Source organism: Bemisia tabaci, chromosome 5, assembly GCF_918797505.1.
Source record: "Bemisia tabaci chromosome 5, PGI_BMITA_v3".
NCBI lineage: Eukaryota > Metazoa > Arthropoda > Insecta > Hemiptera > Aleyrodidae > Bemisia > Bemisia tabaci.
In genome coordinates, this window is record NC_092797.1 from 41,165,342 (window position 1) to 41,181,982 (window position 16,641).

General features: G+C 35.0%; 2 protein-coding genes across 3 annotated transcripts in view; both read left to right on the plus strand.

Annotated features, from left to right (window-relative positions):
* LOC109040760 (fibrillin-2) overlaps nt 1-4,814 on the plus strand; it is a 49,512-nt gene extending 44,698 nt beyond the window's left edge. Inside the window, exons 51-55 of the mRNA XM_072300730.1 lie at nt 587-691; nt 1,439-1,558; nt 2,096-2,239; nt 2,741-2,863; nt 4,362-4,814. Coding sequence (XP_072156831.1) covers nt 587-691; nt 1,439-1,558; nt 2,096-2,239; nt 2,741-2,863; nt 4,362-4,571 — 702 coding nt within the window. The 3' untranslated portion in view covers nt 4,572-4,814. The remainder of the gene's footprint in view (nt 1-586; nt 692-1,438; nt 1,559-2,095; nt 2,240-2,740; nt 2,864-4,361) is intronic.
* Nucleotides 4,815-6,658: 1,844 nt separating this feature from the next.
* On the plus strand, nt 6,659-16,526 carry LOC109039137 (uncharacterized). 2 transcript variants are annotated; one of them, XM_072300731.1, is made up of 10 exons: nt 6,659-6,774; nt 8,039-8,154; nt 8,864-8,922; nt 9,404-9,526; nt 10,385-10,488; nt 11,122-11,251; nt 11,566-11,657; nt 12,521-12,610; nt 13,556-13,657; nt 14,715-16,526. In XM_072300731.1, the coding sequence occupies exons 2-10, from the start codon at nt 8,049-8,051 to the stop codon at nt 14,731-14,733; spliced, it is 825 nt and encodes a 274-aa protein (XP_072156832.1). In that variant the 5' UTR covers nt 6,659-6,774; nt 8,039-8,048; the 3' UTR covers nt 14,734-16,526. The 2 variants fall into 2 exon arrangements, with proteins under 2 accessions (XP_072156832.1, XP_072156833.1); XM_072300732.1 differs by having other exon boundaries at nt 13,559-13,657.
* Nucleotides 16,527-16,641: the final 115 nt, after the last annotated feature.

The window sequence follows — 16,641 nt, forward strand, 5'->3', positions numbered from 1 at the left end:
AATACATTGAATGAATGGGATTTCAGCCGGGACCGACCAGTTTACGTCGTTATGCCCGATATGTCGTTATAACCGATGTCGTTATATCCGATATCCACTGTATTTGGATCTAAAGATCAAACATAGGTCCACAAATATCTCCTCAGAGAGGAACTAAGATGTTGTGAAAATAATATCTACTCTTACTTAATTTTTTCACGGTAAACCAATTGGACTGCATTTTGCAATTTGGAACTATAAATTCTGGCCTGGTTTAAAAACAACGTGTGTGCCATCAGTTTCCCTATGCACATAAGTATTTTTCAGATGAGCCAGAATTTATACTTCCAAATTGCAAACTGCAGTCCAATTAATTGAATGTCAAATTTTTAAATGATTTTTCGTGCAGTGAAAAAATATGAGAGAAATTTCATGAATTATAAAAGGATTATTTTTTTATGTTGAAATAATATGACAGGAAGTTTACTATTCTGAAACCAAGGAATGTGTTTCTCTGGTTTCATCACCAATAAGGAAATACGTATTTAAAACGTATTCAGTGTGAAGAATCTCTCTTTTTACCTCTCAAATATTTTTGTGTTTACAGCTCAGTAAAAATTGCCTCGATAGTCCTTGTGAATTTGGTTGCAACGCGATAGGCAGCAGTGGATTTAGCTGTGGGTGTCCTTCAGGATATTATCGTATTGGCGAGGTAAGGATCTCAATAATTTTTTCCTTAATTATATGTCCTATTTTGTATTGATCTCTTTAAGAGGCAAAATACCTCCTCTCAAATTACTTTAGTTTAACATAATTTTAAGGAGTCTGGAGTCATCCATAGTTTTGTAGAGGCCAAATTGATTTTTGGTTAAAAATTGTTGCCGTAATTAATATTACACTTCTTTGCAGTCCTATCACAGCAAACAATCGCTGTGGAAGTTGGAAGCAAGCAGCAATACAAACTCCAGGCTTCTAGCAGTTGTTCCTCTACAATTTTATACTCCCATCAAAGCTTTAATGTCCAAACACCAAATCAAGAAGATAAAAATAAACATTAAACAGCAGCTGTGGAATAAAAGGCTGTATTTGTACAGAATTACTGACCGTAATACTCTCTGTATCAACCTGAACAAAAAGGGTCTTGATGAGTTAGAACTCATCTCTCTTATTTTTCTCTCCGTCAGATAGTATACATTTTTAATATTAGATGTAAAAAGAAGCTAACGTTCTGTGGAGAATTGCCAGGCATTGTTTCACTGATGGAGTAAAACTACAATATTCAATATGTTCATTTTCTCTTGACTTTAAGAACTGCTTCTTTGTTCAGAGAATTTCGAAGTTCCAAATGAAGCAATCTGCATGGGTTTTTTTCTTTCTTCGTTTTTCTTTTTCACCTCTGATAATATGTTCGTTTTATTCAGTTCTGATTGTCATTGAGAGTTTTTTGGTTTTGTTTCAGGGTCATTGCCTATTGACCATTAGCCCATTTGGTAGCAACATTCCAATGTATCCAATCAAACCTGAAGACGACACCAATGACCGGAAAATAATTTCCACCGAGGGATGCTTCTCTTGCAAGGTCTAGACTTTAATTTTTGATTTGTCCTCAACTTGCCTTTTCCTTCCAAACAGCATCGTTGCGTGACCTTTAGATATTTCACAGTATACTTTTTTTTAAATATCATCATAGAAATTAACACCCTTTCTAGGACATAATTCAGTTGAGAGTGAAAAATTCTGAGGAAGGATATTTTAACTCAATCATAAGCATGGTTTTGACCAGAAACGTGATTTGTACTCATTGCTGATTCAAAGGCTAGATAATGACACAAGTCTAAAGTTGCCTTATTTTTCTTTGTATACGGAAGAAGAAAGAAGGATAACTAGGAAGTGTTAGCATTATTTTTTCATTGACTTCGAAAAAAGTACAATCTGATTTTGAAGCATTGTACTTCATCCTTCATTTTTCATTTTCAATAGTGACACAAACGAGATCATGTATTTCAGTACTTTATGGAGGGTTTTATGCTCAATGAAAGTATTGTGTTGACATTTTTCGATCCTCTCTAGTTTTAATACCATGGTTTAATTTATCGATGAAAATTTGAATTTTTAGATAAATGGACGTCATAGAAGGATGACAAACGGCACCCAAAGCTCAAATCATAACAGGCATAAGAAGAAAAATCGTGACAAGACAAAGTTAAAACGGAATAAAGAAAATAGCAGAAATACCACCTCTCACTCTGAAAATGATCAGGTATGAATTTAGAAACTCTGATTACTTATCCCTTGTTTTCTAAACCAATGAACGAAACAGAAATAAGTATAGCATCCTGTACATCTAAAAAGTAATTATGTGTGCTCTTCCAGAGAAGTATCTTTAAGGCAAACAATCTCAGAACTGGTAATTTAGTTGTTCTGCAAAAATCCTAGCATTATCGATATTAATGTTGTTTGCAGTTTTCCATCTAAATAATCCGATCATTAGAAATATATTTGTATCTATGACAATGAGGCAATATATTGTCAAGAGATAATACCCAAAAGTAAGATTTGCAGCCTCTAAATTCAAATCGCTCAGTGGTTGCCATAACCTAACTAGACAAGATTTCGACACTGTAATTTTGCTGTGGTCAAAATTTAGAATTTACAGTACATAATATGGATTATTGAAATCTCAGAATGAAACTGTCATCTCCCTCTAGCTCAGTTTAATCACGTTCTATCAATTCATGTCCTTTTATTTTATTATTTTCAGATTCATGTCATGAATAGAAGGAAAAGGCAAGAGGTTGCAGTTGAAACTTTTGAAACCCTCCATATCAACCTCGCACAGACCAAACATCGAACACATGTCATTAAATTACGGCCAGCTATTAAGGTGAGGAAGAAATTTTGAACTTGATTTTTCAAGCCTCAATGATCTTTTGTGGAAATATTCATGTTTAATTTTTAATCAGTCAACCAGTCTAGTTGATTGTATTTCCGGCAAATTTTGAAACGTTTGCTGCCCAAGTTACTATCTTTTTGGCAAATATTCAAGATGAAATTAAAGTTACCATTGTATGTTTATGATTTCAAAGTATCTGTTCTTAAAAAGTGCCTGGCATCAAAAATAATGAAAATGATCTGCCTTATTTTAGGCCTTGATCAGGAAATAGGAATTCCTTTGTTTTATGTACTGCAAGGACAGTTGGACTACATTTTGCAATTTGGACCTATAAATTCTGGTTCATCTGAAAAAACATGTATGTGTATAAGAAAACCAATGGCATATACGTTTTTTTTTAAACTGGGCTAGAATTTATAGTTCCAAATGCAAAATGTAATCCAGTTGTAGGTTTGCCCCTAACAGAGGAGGCCTGTCTGCTTCTGTTCTTGAGTGCTTTAACTTTTACATATAACTTCTGATTTTGAGAGCACAGGAAATTTAATTTTTTTTTTCATTTTAGAGCTTTAGGCGTAAACTGGCACAAAGAATGAACCGGAAAAATTAAGAGGGCTCTAGTTTCTTGCTTCGCTTAAATTAGAGGAAATGTATGGATTGAAGTAAGCTTAAATGTTAACATACTGAGTAGGTAATCGTTGTTGAGCCTTCTATTTTTCTTGTGCGGCTGAGTCATAACATGATGCATACTGCAGATCTTGGAGTATCTGCATTAATATAGCAGTTAACCGTCCAGTTTGGTCAGATAAATGTTCTGATCAATTTTTATCAATGTTCTAGGTACCTAAGTGTATTTATTTCAAAAATATAAATCGGTTTGCATTTAGCAAAAAAGAACCAGCAAGATTACAGTATTTTCAAAATCATGTAACTTCATCTTTTCTTTTAAAAATACTTATTATATGTACCTTGTTAAAATTTACACCATTATTGTCTTTTAAAATTGACAATTTTTGGTAGGAAGCTTAAACTATTTGCTATTCTGGGAGATTTTTTTCAGGATTATGAAGAAGTAACATTTTTACAACACTGTCATTGGGCTGGTTCCTTTTTCTAAATGCAATCAAATTATCATTCATTTAAACTGGATTACATTTTGCCAAAAGTAACCAAAAGTATTTCAGTGTTGCTAGTATCGTGCAACTTACATTCTTTGCAATAAAATTACTGAAATCATATAAAAAAATTAAATTTACAACAGTAATTTCCGTCTTGAATTTATCGTTTATCGGAAATAAAGATAAAACTTGTTAGGATGATCTATCTATATTTGCAAGGTAAAAAGAAGTTGCAAAATCGAGGGATATTGGAATGCTCTTGGTTCCTTTTTGCAAAATGCAATACAACTATTTTAATTGCTCCTTAATTGTCTCGCATAGCCGCTGCTGTATAGCTTTTTATTAAAATGTGTTTCCTTTGATTTTCATTCCAGAATGACTTTCACTACGAAATTGTAGATGGCAACGAAGAGGGTATTCTCAAACTGCATAAGAAACATGGTGTTTGGACCCTTCATTTCAAGCATCGCCTGAAAGAACCTGCCACGTTTTTGATAACCATCAAGGGGGAACCAAATAGACCATTGAAAGTATCATGGGAAAAACCCTTGATTTTAAAAATTAAGATTATTGTCGTACCCTAATTATTTTTTGTTTTGTTGTCTGATGATACTCCTTGACTTACCATTTTTTCTTGTATATATTGTTTCATACATTTTTAAGCTTTGTTCATAATTTGTAATTTGTCCCCTTGTCCTTTTGATCAGAATCTGTGAAATTCATTTTTGTATCTCAATTGATCCTCTCTCTGTGCAAGTGATAAATTAGTGTCAAGTGCGTTGCAATTAAATCAGTGAAAAAATTAATAAACTAGCCAAGAAGTTGTACTTTGCTGTTTTTTTTGCCAGTTATAATCCCATTCCATCAATTTAATTCTACTCCAAAATCTTTTTACTCTATGGAGTACTTTAGTGAGGATAACAATTGAATTACTCATTCTAAAATTAAACTAATTCTTCTCTCTTAACTCGGAAAAAGAGAACAAAAGTTCATATAAAATTATTAGTTCCCAGCCCCTATGCTCCCTCCAGAACGGACCATATATCGACAATAATTAGCGTTAGAATTCATTCATAATACTAATTGACATTTCAGAGATACCTAATAGTACCACTGTCCCCCTTCCCCATTTACTCCTCCTATCCACTCCCTAGTGAACTCCAGATTTCTCAGCCCATTAGTAGGTGGTAGAAGAAGGCACTATTCTTGTCTCTTGTCTCGTATCTTTGAAATATGAATCAGTTGTTTGAATAAAGTTCTAATGCCAAGCGTCAAGAGAGGGTCCGTCCTACAGGGAGCAATAAGCAAAGGCTCAAATTTTCTAAATTTTGAGGCCTCCAATGTCGTCTCCAAATGGGATAAAAATAAAAGTTATGAATTTTTCTAAAAAGTAATCTGGATCAGACCCTCTGGCCCACCGTGTAAAATGTATGTAATGTTGGGAAGAAGTTAGGAAAGAGCAATGGGAAAGGAAGGATTTTTTATAATGAGATTTTAGATAAAACCTAGATATCTAAGAGTGCAGAAAAGGTGCGTAAGGTTTCAGTCCGTGGCTTACGCATGACTTGAGCAAGTTCATAAGCTCGTGAGGAAATTTCTCAAGGAAAAGGTTTTTCCTTTTTCATAGCATGGTTAAAATAACAAGAAAACAGAAGACCAGCTCATTATGATTTTTGAAATTTTGCGCTCATTGCGTTATGGAAGAATGAGGAAATTTTTAGGCTAAGATTGCAACTGTTCCTTGCTCCTAAGCACGTTCTACATCCCTGGAAACATCTTGTTCAGGCAGGTGCAAGAGCAGGTGTACTAAAACCCATTAATGGCAAACCACTAGTCGCGTTTCTTAATGATTTATGATGGTGAGGAAACAAGATATACCTTAATTGATGTTTAGTAGCCTACAAGTATGTAGGCTTGCAAGTGCAACTTGTGGACAAACCAGTTACATCCCCCCCCCCCATTTCGGGAATTTTCTCAAGAGTGGAGGAGATTCCCAGACACTACGCAATGCTATCGATCTGGTGTAAGAAACGCATGACTTTGAAGAATATTATAGGTAGGTACTGTTTAAAGGACAGGTTGGTTTGGCCAAAAGTATGACCACTATAGCTGACACAAGCGAATTTTTTGCGCTGATTCCGAAAATGACCGTTTTTCTGGGTCCGTTCGGTTTTCCCCGAAAAGATCGCAATTTTTTTTAAAAAAATTCGAACTTTTCCGTTGCAAAGTTGCTTTTTAGGAAAATATGAGGAGAGTAGCGACAAGAACCAAGGTAATTTTCGACTTCAGCAGCCACGAAAACACAGTGTTAATGTTTTGCTGTCGCATCAAATCTCCTCTGTTCTTGATCAATATGCTTTCGGTCACATGCTCCCTTGCCCTTCCGCCCTTTTCGAGAGTATGGAACCTAACCTTCCATACTCTCTGCCCCTTCATCACCATCTGAAGCTCATTCGATCTTGTTGTTTTGCATTGGAAGAAAGAATGGAAATTGTTTCATTAAATTCGCTTGTTTAAGATCACTCCAATGTTATACAAAAGGATGCATACGTACCCGAACGTAGCCCCCCCGATTTCCGTTTCCGGTTGTCTCTGGTTTCCGGTATGTTCTGCGTATCCGTTTCCGGTGTGAGCGATGCAACGATGGTCGGTGACTTTTTTGGTTAGTTTTGTTTATTTCCGCAGATTTCGTCATTTCTGCTGCCCATGTGTTTCTGTTTTCTGATAAAAATACAAACGCTCAATTTTACTCGCCAGTGTTTCATTTTTCGCTCTATTTTCTGTGCTGTAAGCATGACCATATTTTTCATTTTGCTATACTTAGCTAGGTACTTGTTATTCACAAGCTTCGGGTTGACTCTTCAAGCCCTCCCTGCAACTTTCACTAAGTAATTGTCAGAAGCAACTCCATATTGATATTCTGTAACGATTTTGAAGAAGATATTTCATGGAAACTCTGATTTTTTTCTAATCAAATTGATAATTTACCCTGCTCTTGCTGAATTTTTGCCTGGACGTGGGTATTGAGTTGAGACGTCTGTAAATTGGGCTTGTGCAATGCTTGTGTTATTTAAGATTACCTCTAAGACCTCTCCCCATGAGATCATGAGCCATGGTGCTCCCTTCTAGCGCATTATTTCAGGAGCCAGCAATGCTGACCTAGTACCTAGTAGCCACGTTAATTCAGGTACTTTCAATGGGCAACTCAATTCCAAGTAACGGAATATGGATGAAACACGCACCAAAGCAGGACAGATTGGACGAACTGTTGATTCTAATCAATACTGAAGTATAAATCGACAGTGTAAGTCTGCAACCTTGTATCTTGATTTGCGACATCGCAGCTGACTTCCCATCATACTTTATTTTTTAAAATGTATAGACCACGCAACGGCAGTTATCTAAAACTGCCAAGATTTTTCTTCCCTGTGCGAAGAAAATTCAATGAAAACTTCAAGGTTTGATGTCAATTTGTTCTCCTTTAAAAAAATAATGAAGAGGCGGAGATTTTCAAACATTGCAAACGTGATACATGGTTGCGGACTTACGCTGTTGAAATGTAGGTAGTGGCCTTTATCTGCATGATGAGTACCTAGGTATTAAAATAGTGCTGCCAGAAGCACCTGTCAGAAGTTATCTTGATGATTTAAAAAGTTAGCTCAGCAATTCAAGGGGCTAAACTGCTGGAATGTAGATATCTCAGTTTGTGACGTTGTAGACTTTCCTGTCTTATATTTCATTTCTTAATGGAAAAACACCAACGTCCATTCTTGAGAAATTCCTTAATTTTCCAGCTGCATGACTAACCATCTACAAAAATTTCAAGCAATTGTGTTGGCTTGCTCACCTTTGGCAAAAGAAATTAGGTAGAGGCAAAGATTTTGAAACATCATCATCAATATTTCCTTTCCTGCAGTTTCACTGTCGAATTGCGTGTCCAATTTATTACATCATGTGCACTGTTTATTGACTTGTCTTTAATTTTCCATCGTTGATACTCAAGCTAAATAATACGTTCAGTTCCCAAAAAAGGTTTTTTACGTATTTTCAGGGCATTCAAAATGAACGTGATCCATTGCAACAAGTGTGGAATCTTCCCTGAAGCTAAGAAATCAACCAAATTTTTCATCACTAACTGCGGGCACTTATTGTGCGAAAGGTGTAAAGGTAATAATGAAGCTTCTTAAGAAGCTTAGGTAATATGAGCTATCTCTTAGGTCAAGTAGATGATGATCTAGTCAACATAGGTAATGTGTTCATACTGGAGAGAACCCCACCCTGGAAAGAGGGCGGCAGGCAATATTTTTCCAATATTACCCTTGAAACAGAAAGTAATGTTTCCTAGGGCTTAAATATCACTGTAATTATTGAAATCAGTTATATTAATACATTGCATTATTATTGTAATTATTCAAATGTGAGGCTATGTCAATGAAATACAGCAGCAGTATTGCCATAAAGAATGCTAGGAAATATTGATGGCTAAAGTGCGAAACAATGTATCTTCGTTTGCGACGTTGCAGACTGCTTCGCCCTGTCACTTTATTTTTTCTCTGGAAAATTAGTAATTTATTGAAAACTCCCCTGATTTTTTCTCCTTGAAAAATCAAATCGCAGTGGACATTTCGTAACATCCCAATGGAAATACATTAATTTTACACTTTAGTCACCAATATTGATCAAGGAAAAAGTGTTTGTAATCATATTAAACGAGTGAAAATCAACATCAAAGCAGAAAACGTACCATACTGTTCCTCGGGAATTTTGTCCAATTTTCTTTTCAAATCCTTTTTTTAACGGTTTTATACTTTATTCTCCTGTTTTGAACTCGTAATATTATTTTCATTCATTTAACTCATCCTTTTTATCATTTCAGGATCGGACACCTGTTGCATTTGCAGGAACCAGTGTAACAAGCTTCTTATCTCGGAGGAGGTATTTTCATTCTGCTACATCGCCTTATTTTTATGCTGGCATCCTCATGGAACAAAATCATGAATATTGTAGATCTTCCTCTCATATCATAACTTTTCTAATTCCTTTACAGATTTCCCTCGTCAGAGAGAAAGACATGTTGTAAAATTGTTTGCTCTCCGCAACCTCAGCTTGCTGATCGCCTTACAAGTAGCCTCCTATCTCATTGATTAGTTGTTTCACACTGCATAATTTTCTTTTCTAGAAGAAAAATTTCTTTGTGCAATATTCATTTCGAGGGATGTAAGTATCTAGGGACCGTAGTCGCAGTCCTGAAAATTAATATTGAGAAATTATGTTGAGACAAGAGTTAGTTAGTTTGCATACAAACTATTTTTGCTGAGGAATGACCATTGTGAAAGCTCTTGAAATATCTGATATTTTTTTCAACTTTTAAGTAAGATATTCGGTCACACTTACATTTTTTGTGTTTTTGTTTCAGATGCCCTCTCATGTTAAAGATATGCTGTTCGAAGATTTAATGGATCAGATGGACCACGTGTACAAGATACTTCAGTTTCGGACAGATCATTATAAGAAAAGATTAGCACTGGCATCAGAGATGGTACCCAACTTTATGTCCCATTATTGCTTATGGTTGCTGAAATGAAGATTTTGCATTCAGCCAACTTTCTGTCAAATTTTCAAGAGGCATGACAGTGTCTTTAGACAGTTTCAAATTCCACCCACATTCATCATGAAAAGTTTTGTTCTAATGACTGCAAGGCTTTTTGGGGATGGATGATCAGAGAAATTTCCAAAATCACCCAGAATCTTGCATTAAGCTTTCCCTCCTTTGAAAACGTTTCCCTCAAATATAAACCGACCAAGGGCTCCTGGATGAGCTTCAGAAACAAGCTCCCGTTTTCAGGGAGTTTCATGGAAAAGTGAAAAGTAATGCGCTGACTGAAAATGAAGATGTTCATTGTTCACTTCTGCTTGAATATAACGCACTGACAGAAAGTTAATGAGCATTTCAGTATCTATCTTTTAACTTCGGCATGGCGATATAAGTTATTTCATCCGCTCAAGTTTCATCTGTGTTTGAAGTTGAGCAACAAGCGCAAACATGTTAATTACGGAATGATAAATCCATGGGGAAGCAAGTATCATATGCGTAACTGCAGTGCTCAATGTCGCACTCGAATTAATATTTTATTTTGTGACTAGTGCAGCAATTAATTGCAGGGCTTTCTGCTGTATTGATCGTTGTAAGGCCTCAAAAAATGTTGTCAGCTCCCTCAAGAGTGTCTATAACTCGACTATAAAATAGTGAACTATCTCCTAAGCTATGTCAATGTTGCACCCGGGTAGTTAATCCTATTTTATTTCAGTTTGATTTTGTCGTATGCCAGGACTTTGTGTTGCTTACATTCTTTAGCCTCTCCTATGAAAAATTTTATTTGTCTCATTTTTCTTCTAGTTCCTGAAGTATGAAAAATTAAAAGAATCTTACTTGAAACTAACCGATGATAACAAAAAGGTGAAAACGGCTTATGCTAAATTGATGTCAGAGTACAAAAAAAGGTAATTTACTTTTTTCTCGAATAGTCCTCACCAACTGAAAGTTTTGAGTATCTAAAATTAGTTACTGAAGGGTTTCAGGTAACACCTTTAGGTGTGGAGTATGGCTCATTGTTTGGTTATATTTTAATTTACCATTTGGAGGTTGAAAACTCTATCTCAACATTCAAGGCTCCTTGCTTAAAAAATCATTTTTTCAAATAATATAGAAAAAAAATTACCCTCCTGAACACTGATCTTTTCACCGAAACGTCTTTAAAAATTGTATCTTGTTGAAATACTAACTATAGAGGTTTCCGTTTTATGTAGGAAATTTTTTCCTGCTCTGAAATAAGTCTTTGAGAATATTATCTGTTCAACTATAAAAAATAATCAACGCAAAATTACAATCCTCTGAGTGTCCTCTTCAGTTCAAACTGTGATAGAATTTCATAGAGTAACAAATTAAGTACTTTCACATTTTGCTTTCAAATTAATATTTTCAACCCTTTAAGTTTTGAAAAGAACCATTTGTGGGGGCTTGATTCCCATGGTAAACTTAATTTTAAGTAGCTCTATAGATGCTTAGAGCTGCCAACTTGAAGATTAGGTTTCATTTTTACATCAAATTTATGGTTTCGTTGGTTTTTCTTTTAGGGATGCTGAATGCAAAGAATTGAAACAAGCTGCTCAGTCTCATAAGAAAGCACCAGCTCTGAAACACGCGCTTGACAGTGGAGCTCAGTCACGAGCACAACCTTTCTTCAATAATCCAAAATTATCGGTGGTATGTTTTATAATCTCGTGTATTTCTTTATTTTAACCGAAGATTTCAGCATAAATCTAATTTATTAAGAAAAAATACCCAGATAGCTGGAACATCGCAGAAGAGGCTGAAGCAGGTCCAGTCATGGTTCAAAAAATGTCGTCCCCTGAAAATTGTTTTTCCTCAGGCCTTCAATTTCTTCTAAGGCCCATGAAACAGCTCTGTGTAAAATTCCAATCCTTAGGCCCTGTCTTCACGGGTAGTTAGCAAGAGTCTCAGGATATAACTTGGTTGTTTTCTATCGCATGATGTCTCTAATAGAGCTTTCATTCCAGGTCACACCCAGAAAGTGCAATCCACTGTTTAAAACACCAACGTCTTTGTCACCATTCCGAACCATGAACCGTGAGAGGCATCCAAACTATCGGTAAGCAAAGTTCATGTAATGATATGTCGCGTCGCTTGGCCGACAAAAGGGCATAACTACAGCATTGAGTTATATGGACGGCAGGGCTCATTGCCAATAGCACTCAAGTCCCTATGTCAGTAGGGTGACAAATATTCTCTAATATTGTCGATGTTCTGCAAATTTGTTTATTTTTCATTTAAAATCCCTTGTCACTAATCCTCATCCATAGAAATGCAGGAACTTTTCGACAACGTAACCACGACCCTGTGGATCATTAGAGAAAATGAGAGACCTGAGGAAAATAGGAGGGTCTGCTCAAGCGCCCAGCTCATCACGAAAATAGCAAGGCTCTTTTGCAAAAAAATCATAGCAATTCGAAAATATACAAACAGAGTAAAAAGAGGAAACTTCATCTTTTTAAATACATTTGTGAAAAAAAGGGGTTTTAGAACGGGGAGACAAGTTTGAAATAATTGAAAAGGTTTGTAACTTCCTGCATCCTGTTGAGTTATCAGTGTCTGTCAACGCATCACTAACTAGGCATCTCTGGATGATTTACACAGAAATTCTTGGCTGATGAAAATTGCCGACAATGTGGTTAAAAGAGTGATTCTTCATATCAGTGGACTGAAAAATTTTGAATTCCTGAGAACAACTCATTTGAGATGTACAGTGAAAGTCCGATTGCAAGTGATACCTTCCAAAACTGGAGATAGTACCCGATGTTCATATTACAGGATCGAATGAAATGTCTAGAGACCCCATTGAATTTTATTATTTCTAGTACAGTTAAAAGTACAATCTCTAAATTATCCATATAAATGGTTTCTAATAAAATGCTGAAGCCGTTTTGATTTTTACAATTTTTTAATGTTTTGCAGTAACCCAGCACAATATTCTGGCAGTAGTGTGGGCAGTGCCGTCAGAACTCCAGCCTCCGATTTCAATACACCGTCTTCTTCAGTGCTGAGGTAACTTTTCAAGTACAATGCACTAAACCGAAAATAAAACTAAAAACTGAATTTCAAGAATTTTGGGGACCAAGATTTTTTTCGTGTTTAAAACATTTTGAATGAACAAAATTTTGAATTAAAAGGGAAAGGCTCCTAAGGAAGCTCTAAGTGAATTTTAAATATTAGACTTCAATACAAAACAAGGTGGTCAACAGAATAGGTACCTGGTTCTGTCAGTTAAAAATTTAAAGCATTCGCTCCCGATTTCAACTCACGAAGTGTGCTGATTTTCCTATCCAGGTCCAAAAAAGGGAAATCTCAAGTCAAAAAAGGGGAAAAATATATACCAAGAGTTTTTTTTTAAGCAGAGAAATTATCCTATGGAGACTAGTTGTTCTTTTATATCAACGCTACTTTTGAATCAAAAATGGGTAAATTTATTTGATGTGTAGACTTCAATGAAAATGCATGATCTAGTCTGGAGTGATTTTCGAGAGACTCCTCATTTTCGGATGAGACATTCATGATGATTTTCATGAAAAAATAAATCAGGAAGAATTAGGTGAAAGCAGTAAGCTGGGATGCTGAATTGTAGGAGTTGAATATTGATGTGGAAAATTTCCAGAGAAAAGTACTTTACTTAGAAACCAGTCTACCGTTTAATTCTGAACTTATCTAGGCTTTTAAAGCTCCAATCAGTTTAAATTCACCACAAGATAACTTCATTTTGAGACTTCATCAATTTATAATACTTTTTATTTTAATATAGTCTGAAAACGGAGTGCATTTGAAATCTTTTTTTGAAAGATATTGGCACATTTGAGTGCATCTGGTTTGTTTCCTCCAAAAATTTTGACGAGATCTAGAGAATGGTCAGTTAAATCTGACTATTTCACTTGTCAGCTATATTTAATTTTTTATTTTTATCATTCATCTTTTGTATAAACTTTTTTTTCATTTTAGTAGATTCAATGAACGCGAAAGCAACAATACCGCGCGATCCCCTTTTGTGACCCCAGAAGTTCCAATTCAAGATCTTAAACTTGGTAGTTGGCATGGACTAAGGTAAGTTTCTTTTTTTATGCACTTTCTAGTAAATCATCTATTTTTCATGTACCTACTTAATTTCTTTTGATAAAACAGGTAAATGGAGTTGAACAGATCTTTTCACTCCTGTTACCAATGCAGCAATCATTGTCCATTTTTCAAAAGCATATGAAACCCAGGAGGTATGTAGTTGACTTAACATGAATCAAATTTTTTTGCACTCAGTTGCTCTTAGCTCTTAGGTTTTTTTTATTGAGGGACGCGTGTTGCAGTGATTACGACTCCATCACCAGCAGGCAACAAGCTCTGCAGTTCACTTCTGACTGTGATTACTGCAAAACGCATCCCTCAATAAAAATCAAACGTTTAAGTGACTACGCAAACATTTTATTCATTTTAATCTTTAACTTGTATGGTTCCTACATAAGTTTTTCTATCATTTTTCTTTGTAGTTGACTGCTCCAAAGCAACTCTCTCGCCAATAGTACATTTTTCGAGGCACAATGAGGATCTTGGAGAATAATTGAGATATTGATGATTTCAAGTAAAACTAGTCTTAATTCATGTTCTGTAAAAAATCAGCTCCCAAATTCCAATTTTTAAGCATCAAAAAGTCAGTTTGAGCTCTCTTTCTGTTAAAAGAATCCATGTAATTTCGAAACTTCAAACACGTATTTCTCGAAATAGCAAAATCTGCACTTAGGTATGTGCCTTGTCCACCAAGCCTCTCAGTTAAGGTTTAAATTTTAATCTGTGGAATTTCTGAGCTCGTTTCACCTCAAAAGCCCATTTCCTTTCACTAAGTTTGCCATAGGTTTCAAAACACTCAACATCTCGTAAAAGTCTGATTGTTTTCCTGATTGTCTTTTTAGGGCGTTCCTCCAACTTGTTTCTCTCTGCCTCTCTATAATCACACTCTTTATCTTGGCCACTGAATAGTCATTCATATTTTTCACATTTGTCAGCGTAGAGCCCTCACATTATCTGTTGAGTTTCTTCAATGACTTTCCTGTCCCTTGTTTGTGTTTTCACCAAATCACTGCTCTATTTGTTTTGTCTTTTTCCCCGTTTCCAGGCCAAAGAAACCTTTCTGAAGAAATTTTTGAATACAGTCAGAGAATCTCCCAAGAGAATTTTATTTTGACCAGCTTTATTTCTAATCAATGAGTCCTTCATAAATGTTTATTATAATAGAAGCAAAGTATTTCCAGCCAGCAATGCCACCATTCAGAACTACCTATTGGTCATTTGAACAGAACTTGGTTTTTTCCCAATCTTGAAGTTACATTTTGTTTCAATTTATTTAAAGTTTTAATCCAGGCTTAAAGTTAATTTTCATCTAGGCTTATAATTTGAAAAATATTTTTATTGATTTTCATAGTATTCCTTATTTTTATAATTAATCTAAAATTTTCTTCAATTTTTTTAAAAAAATGACGAATGTGGATCCTAATTATCAAGCGTAAAATGATCAATTAATGTGTCCTTAATTTATGTTTATTCTAACAGAACTAAAGTAGGTTTTTTCAGTCAGCAATACAACCCATCAGATTTGCTAAATTTTAATAATTTTCAATGAGATATCTAGCCCTCATAATAATTTTTTTCTTCTGTAAGAATTATGTAATTCCAAGAAGATGCAATTTTCAACTTTTGAAGTCCAAGTGTCAACTGAGACTCAAATAAAAATCAGTCATTTCAAGTCATTATTACCTCAATTCCCACTCCCTGCATCTCGCCTGGATTTAAGTCCAAATAAAAGATCTTCATCGAAGTGAGGCACCTTCGTTAGACACAGCTTCTGCAATATTGATTTTTATTTTCCTTTTTTTTTTTTTTAAACCATCAAATCTTAAGAATAATTACATTGATCAGACAAGAATTTGACAAAGTAGTTGAGCAGTGGTAGAGTTTACAAGTGATGTAGTTTAAAGTTTTTAGGAATATCCGAAAGGAAAGGAAGTATAAGTCCTTTTGACAATCACTGAGTTTTAGCAAAAAAGAAAAAAGATTCTTTTGAGAGAAAAATGCAATTTGTTCCTCAAAGCAGCTTGTCAACTCCATGTAAGTAGTCTCCTTGAATTCTTACCATCCATAACGCATTAAAGCTATTGCAAGATACCTATCTTCTAAGTTGATTCAAGTCTCTTTCAAGATACCCAAAAGTTTATTCAAAACATAGCATTTATAATTTTCCTTCCTTTTGATAGTAGAAAATTTCTTTTGATGGATTTGGTTAAGGTTGGTGTTAGCTAATTCTAATTGTTTGTTTTATTACATAACTAACCTCAAGTTTTTATAAACCAACTGATTCTAACAAAAATAACTTGAAAGAGCAAATGACAAGAACAAATGGTTCTGGAGTGAAACGCCAGCTGGTTAACTGAATAAAATCAAAATAAAGAAATGTTCATTTCAGTTCATCGGAGTTAATATTCAAGAGACACCTCCGTGTTCACAAGAGAGAAAAGTATATTTATCCTGTCAGAAGTTCCATCTCAAGAAGGTTGATTTTTTTTATTGAATCTCTAACTTTGAGGATAAGTGTCACATATCTTAATTTTGCATGTTTGAAGTGGTTCGCATAATGCATTCAGCCATACACCAACCGTTTTCTATAACAAATTTCATCTGCTTCTCCATGCGAAACTGAGTAACCTACCTACTCAGTAAATCAAAGTCGGAAACATTTTCATAAGTATCAGCAAAGCCATTTTCAAACCGTGGAAAATTTACCTATCAATAAATCAAGTTTTTATGAAGAGGAATGAGAATTTCACTCTCATTTTGGTGATCATGGAAGTTTATTCCATAGAATGTGTTTAAGTATGTATTAAAATACTTGGAGGGAAGGGGTTTAAGTTGTTTAACAGCTTAAGGAGGGGGGGGGGGGCTAAAACCTAGTATTTTTAGTAATTCAAATGAAAAAGAAATCAATTATTTTACGTAGGAGTATCGCCATACAGGCACTATTTCCTGTGCGCGCCGCTGCGTTTCCGCCG

What these genes read in the sequence shown, in the direction of transcription:
- LOC109039137 (XM_072300731.1), top strand. Translation starts at nt 8,049, where the DNA reads ATGAACGTGATCCATTGCAACAAGTGTGGAATCTTCCCTGAAGCTAAG. An exon ending in TAGCACTGGCATCAGAGATG is followed by an intron (nt 9,527 to 10,384) that starts GTACCCAACTTT and finishes TTTTTCTTCTAG; the next exon opens with TTCCTGAAGTATGAAAAATT. An exon ending in ATAATCCAAAATTATCGGTG is followed by an intron (nt 11,252 to 11,565) that starts GTATGTTTTATA and finishes CTTTCATTCCAG; the next exon opens with GTCACACCCAGAAAGTGCAA.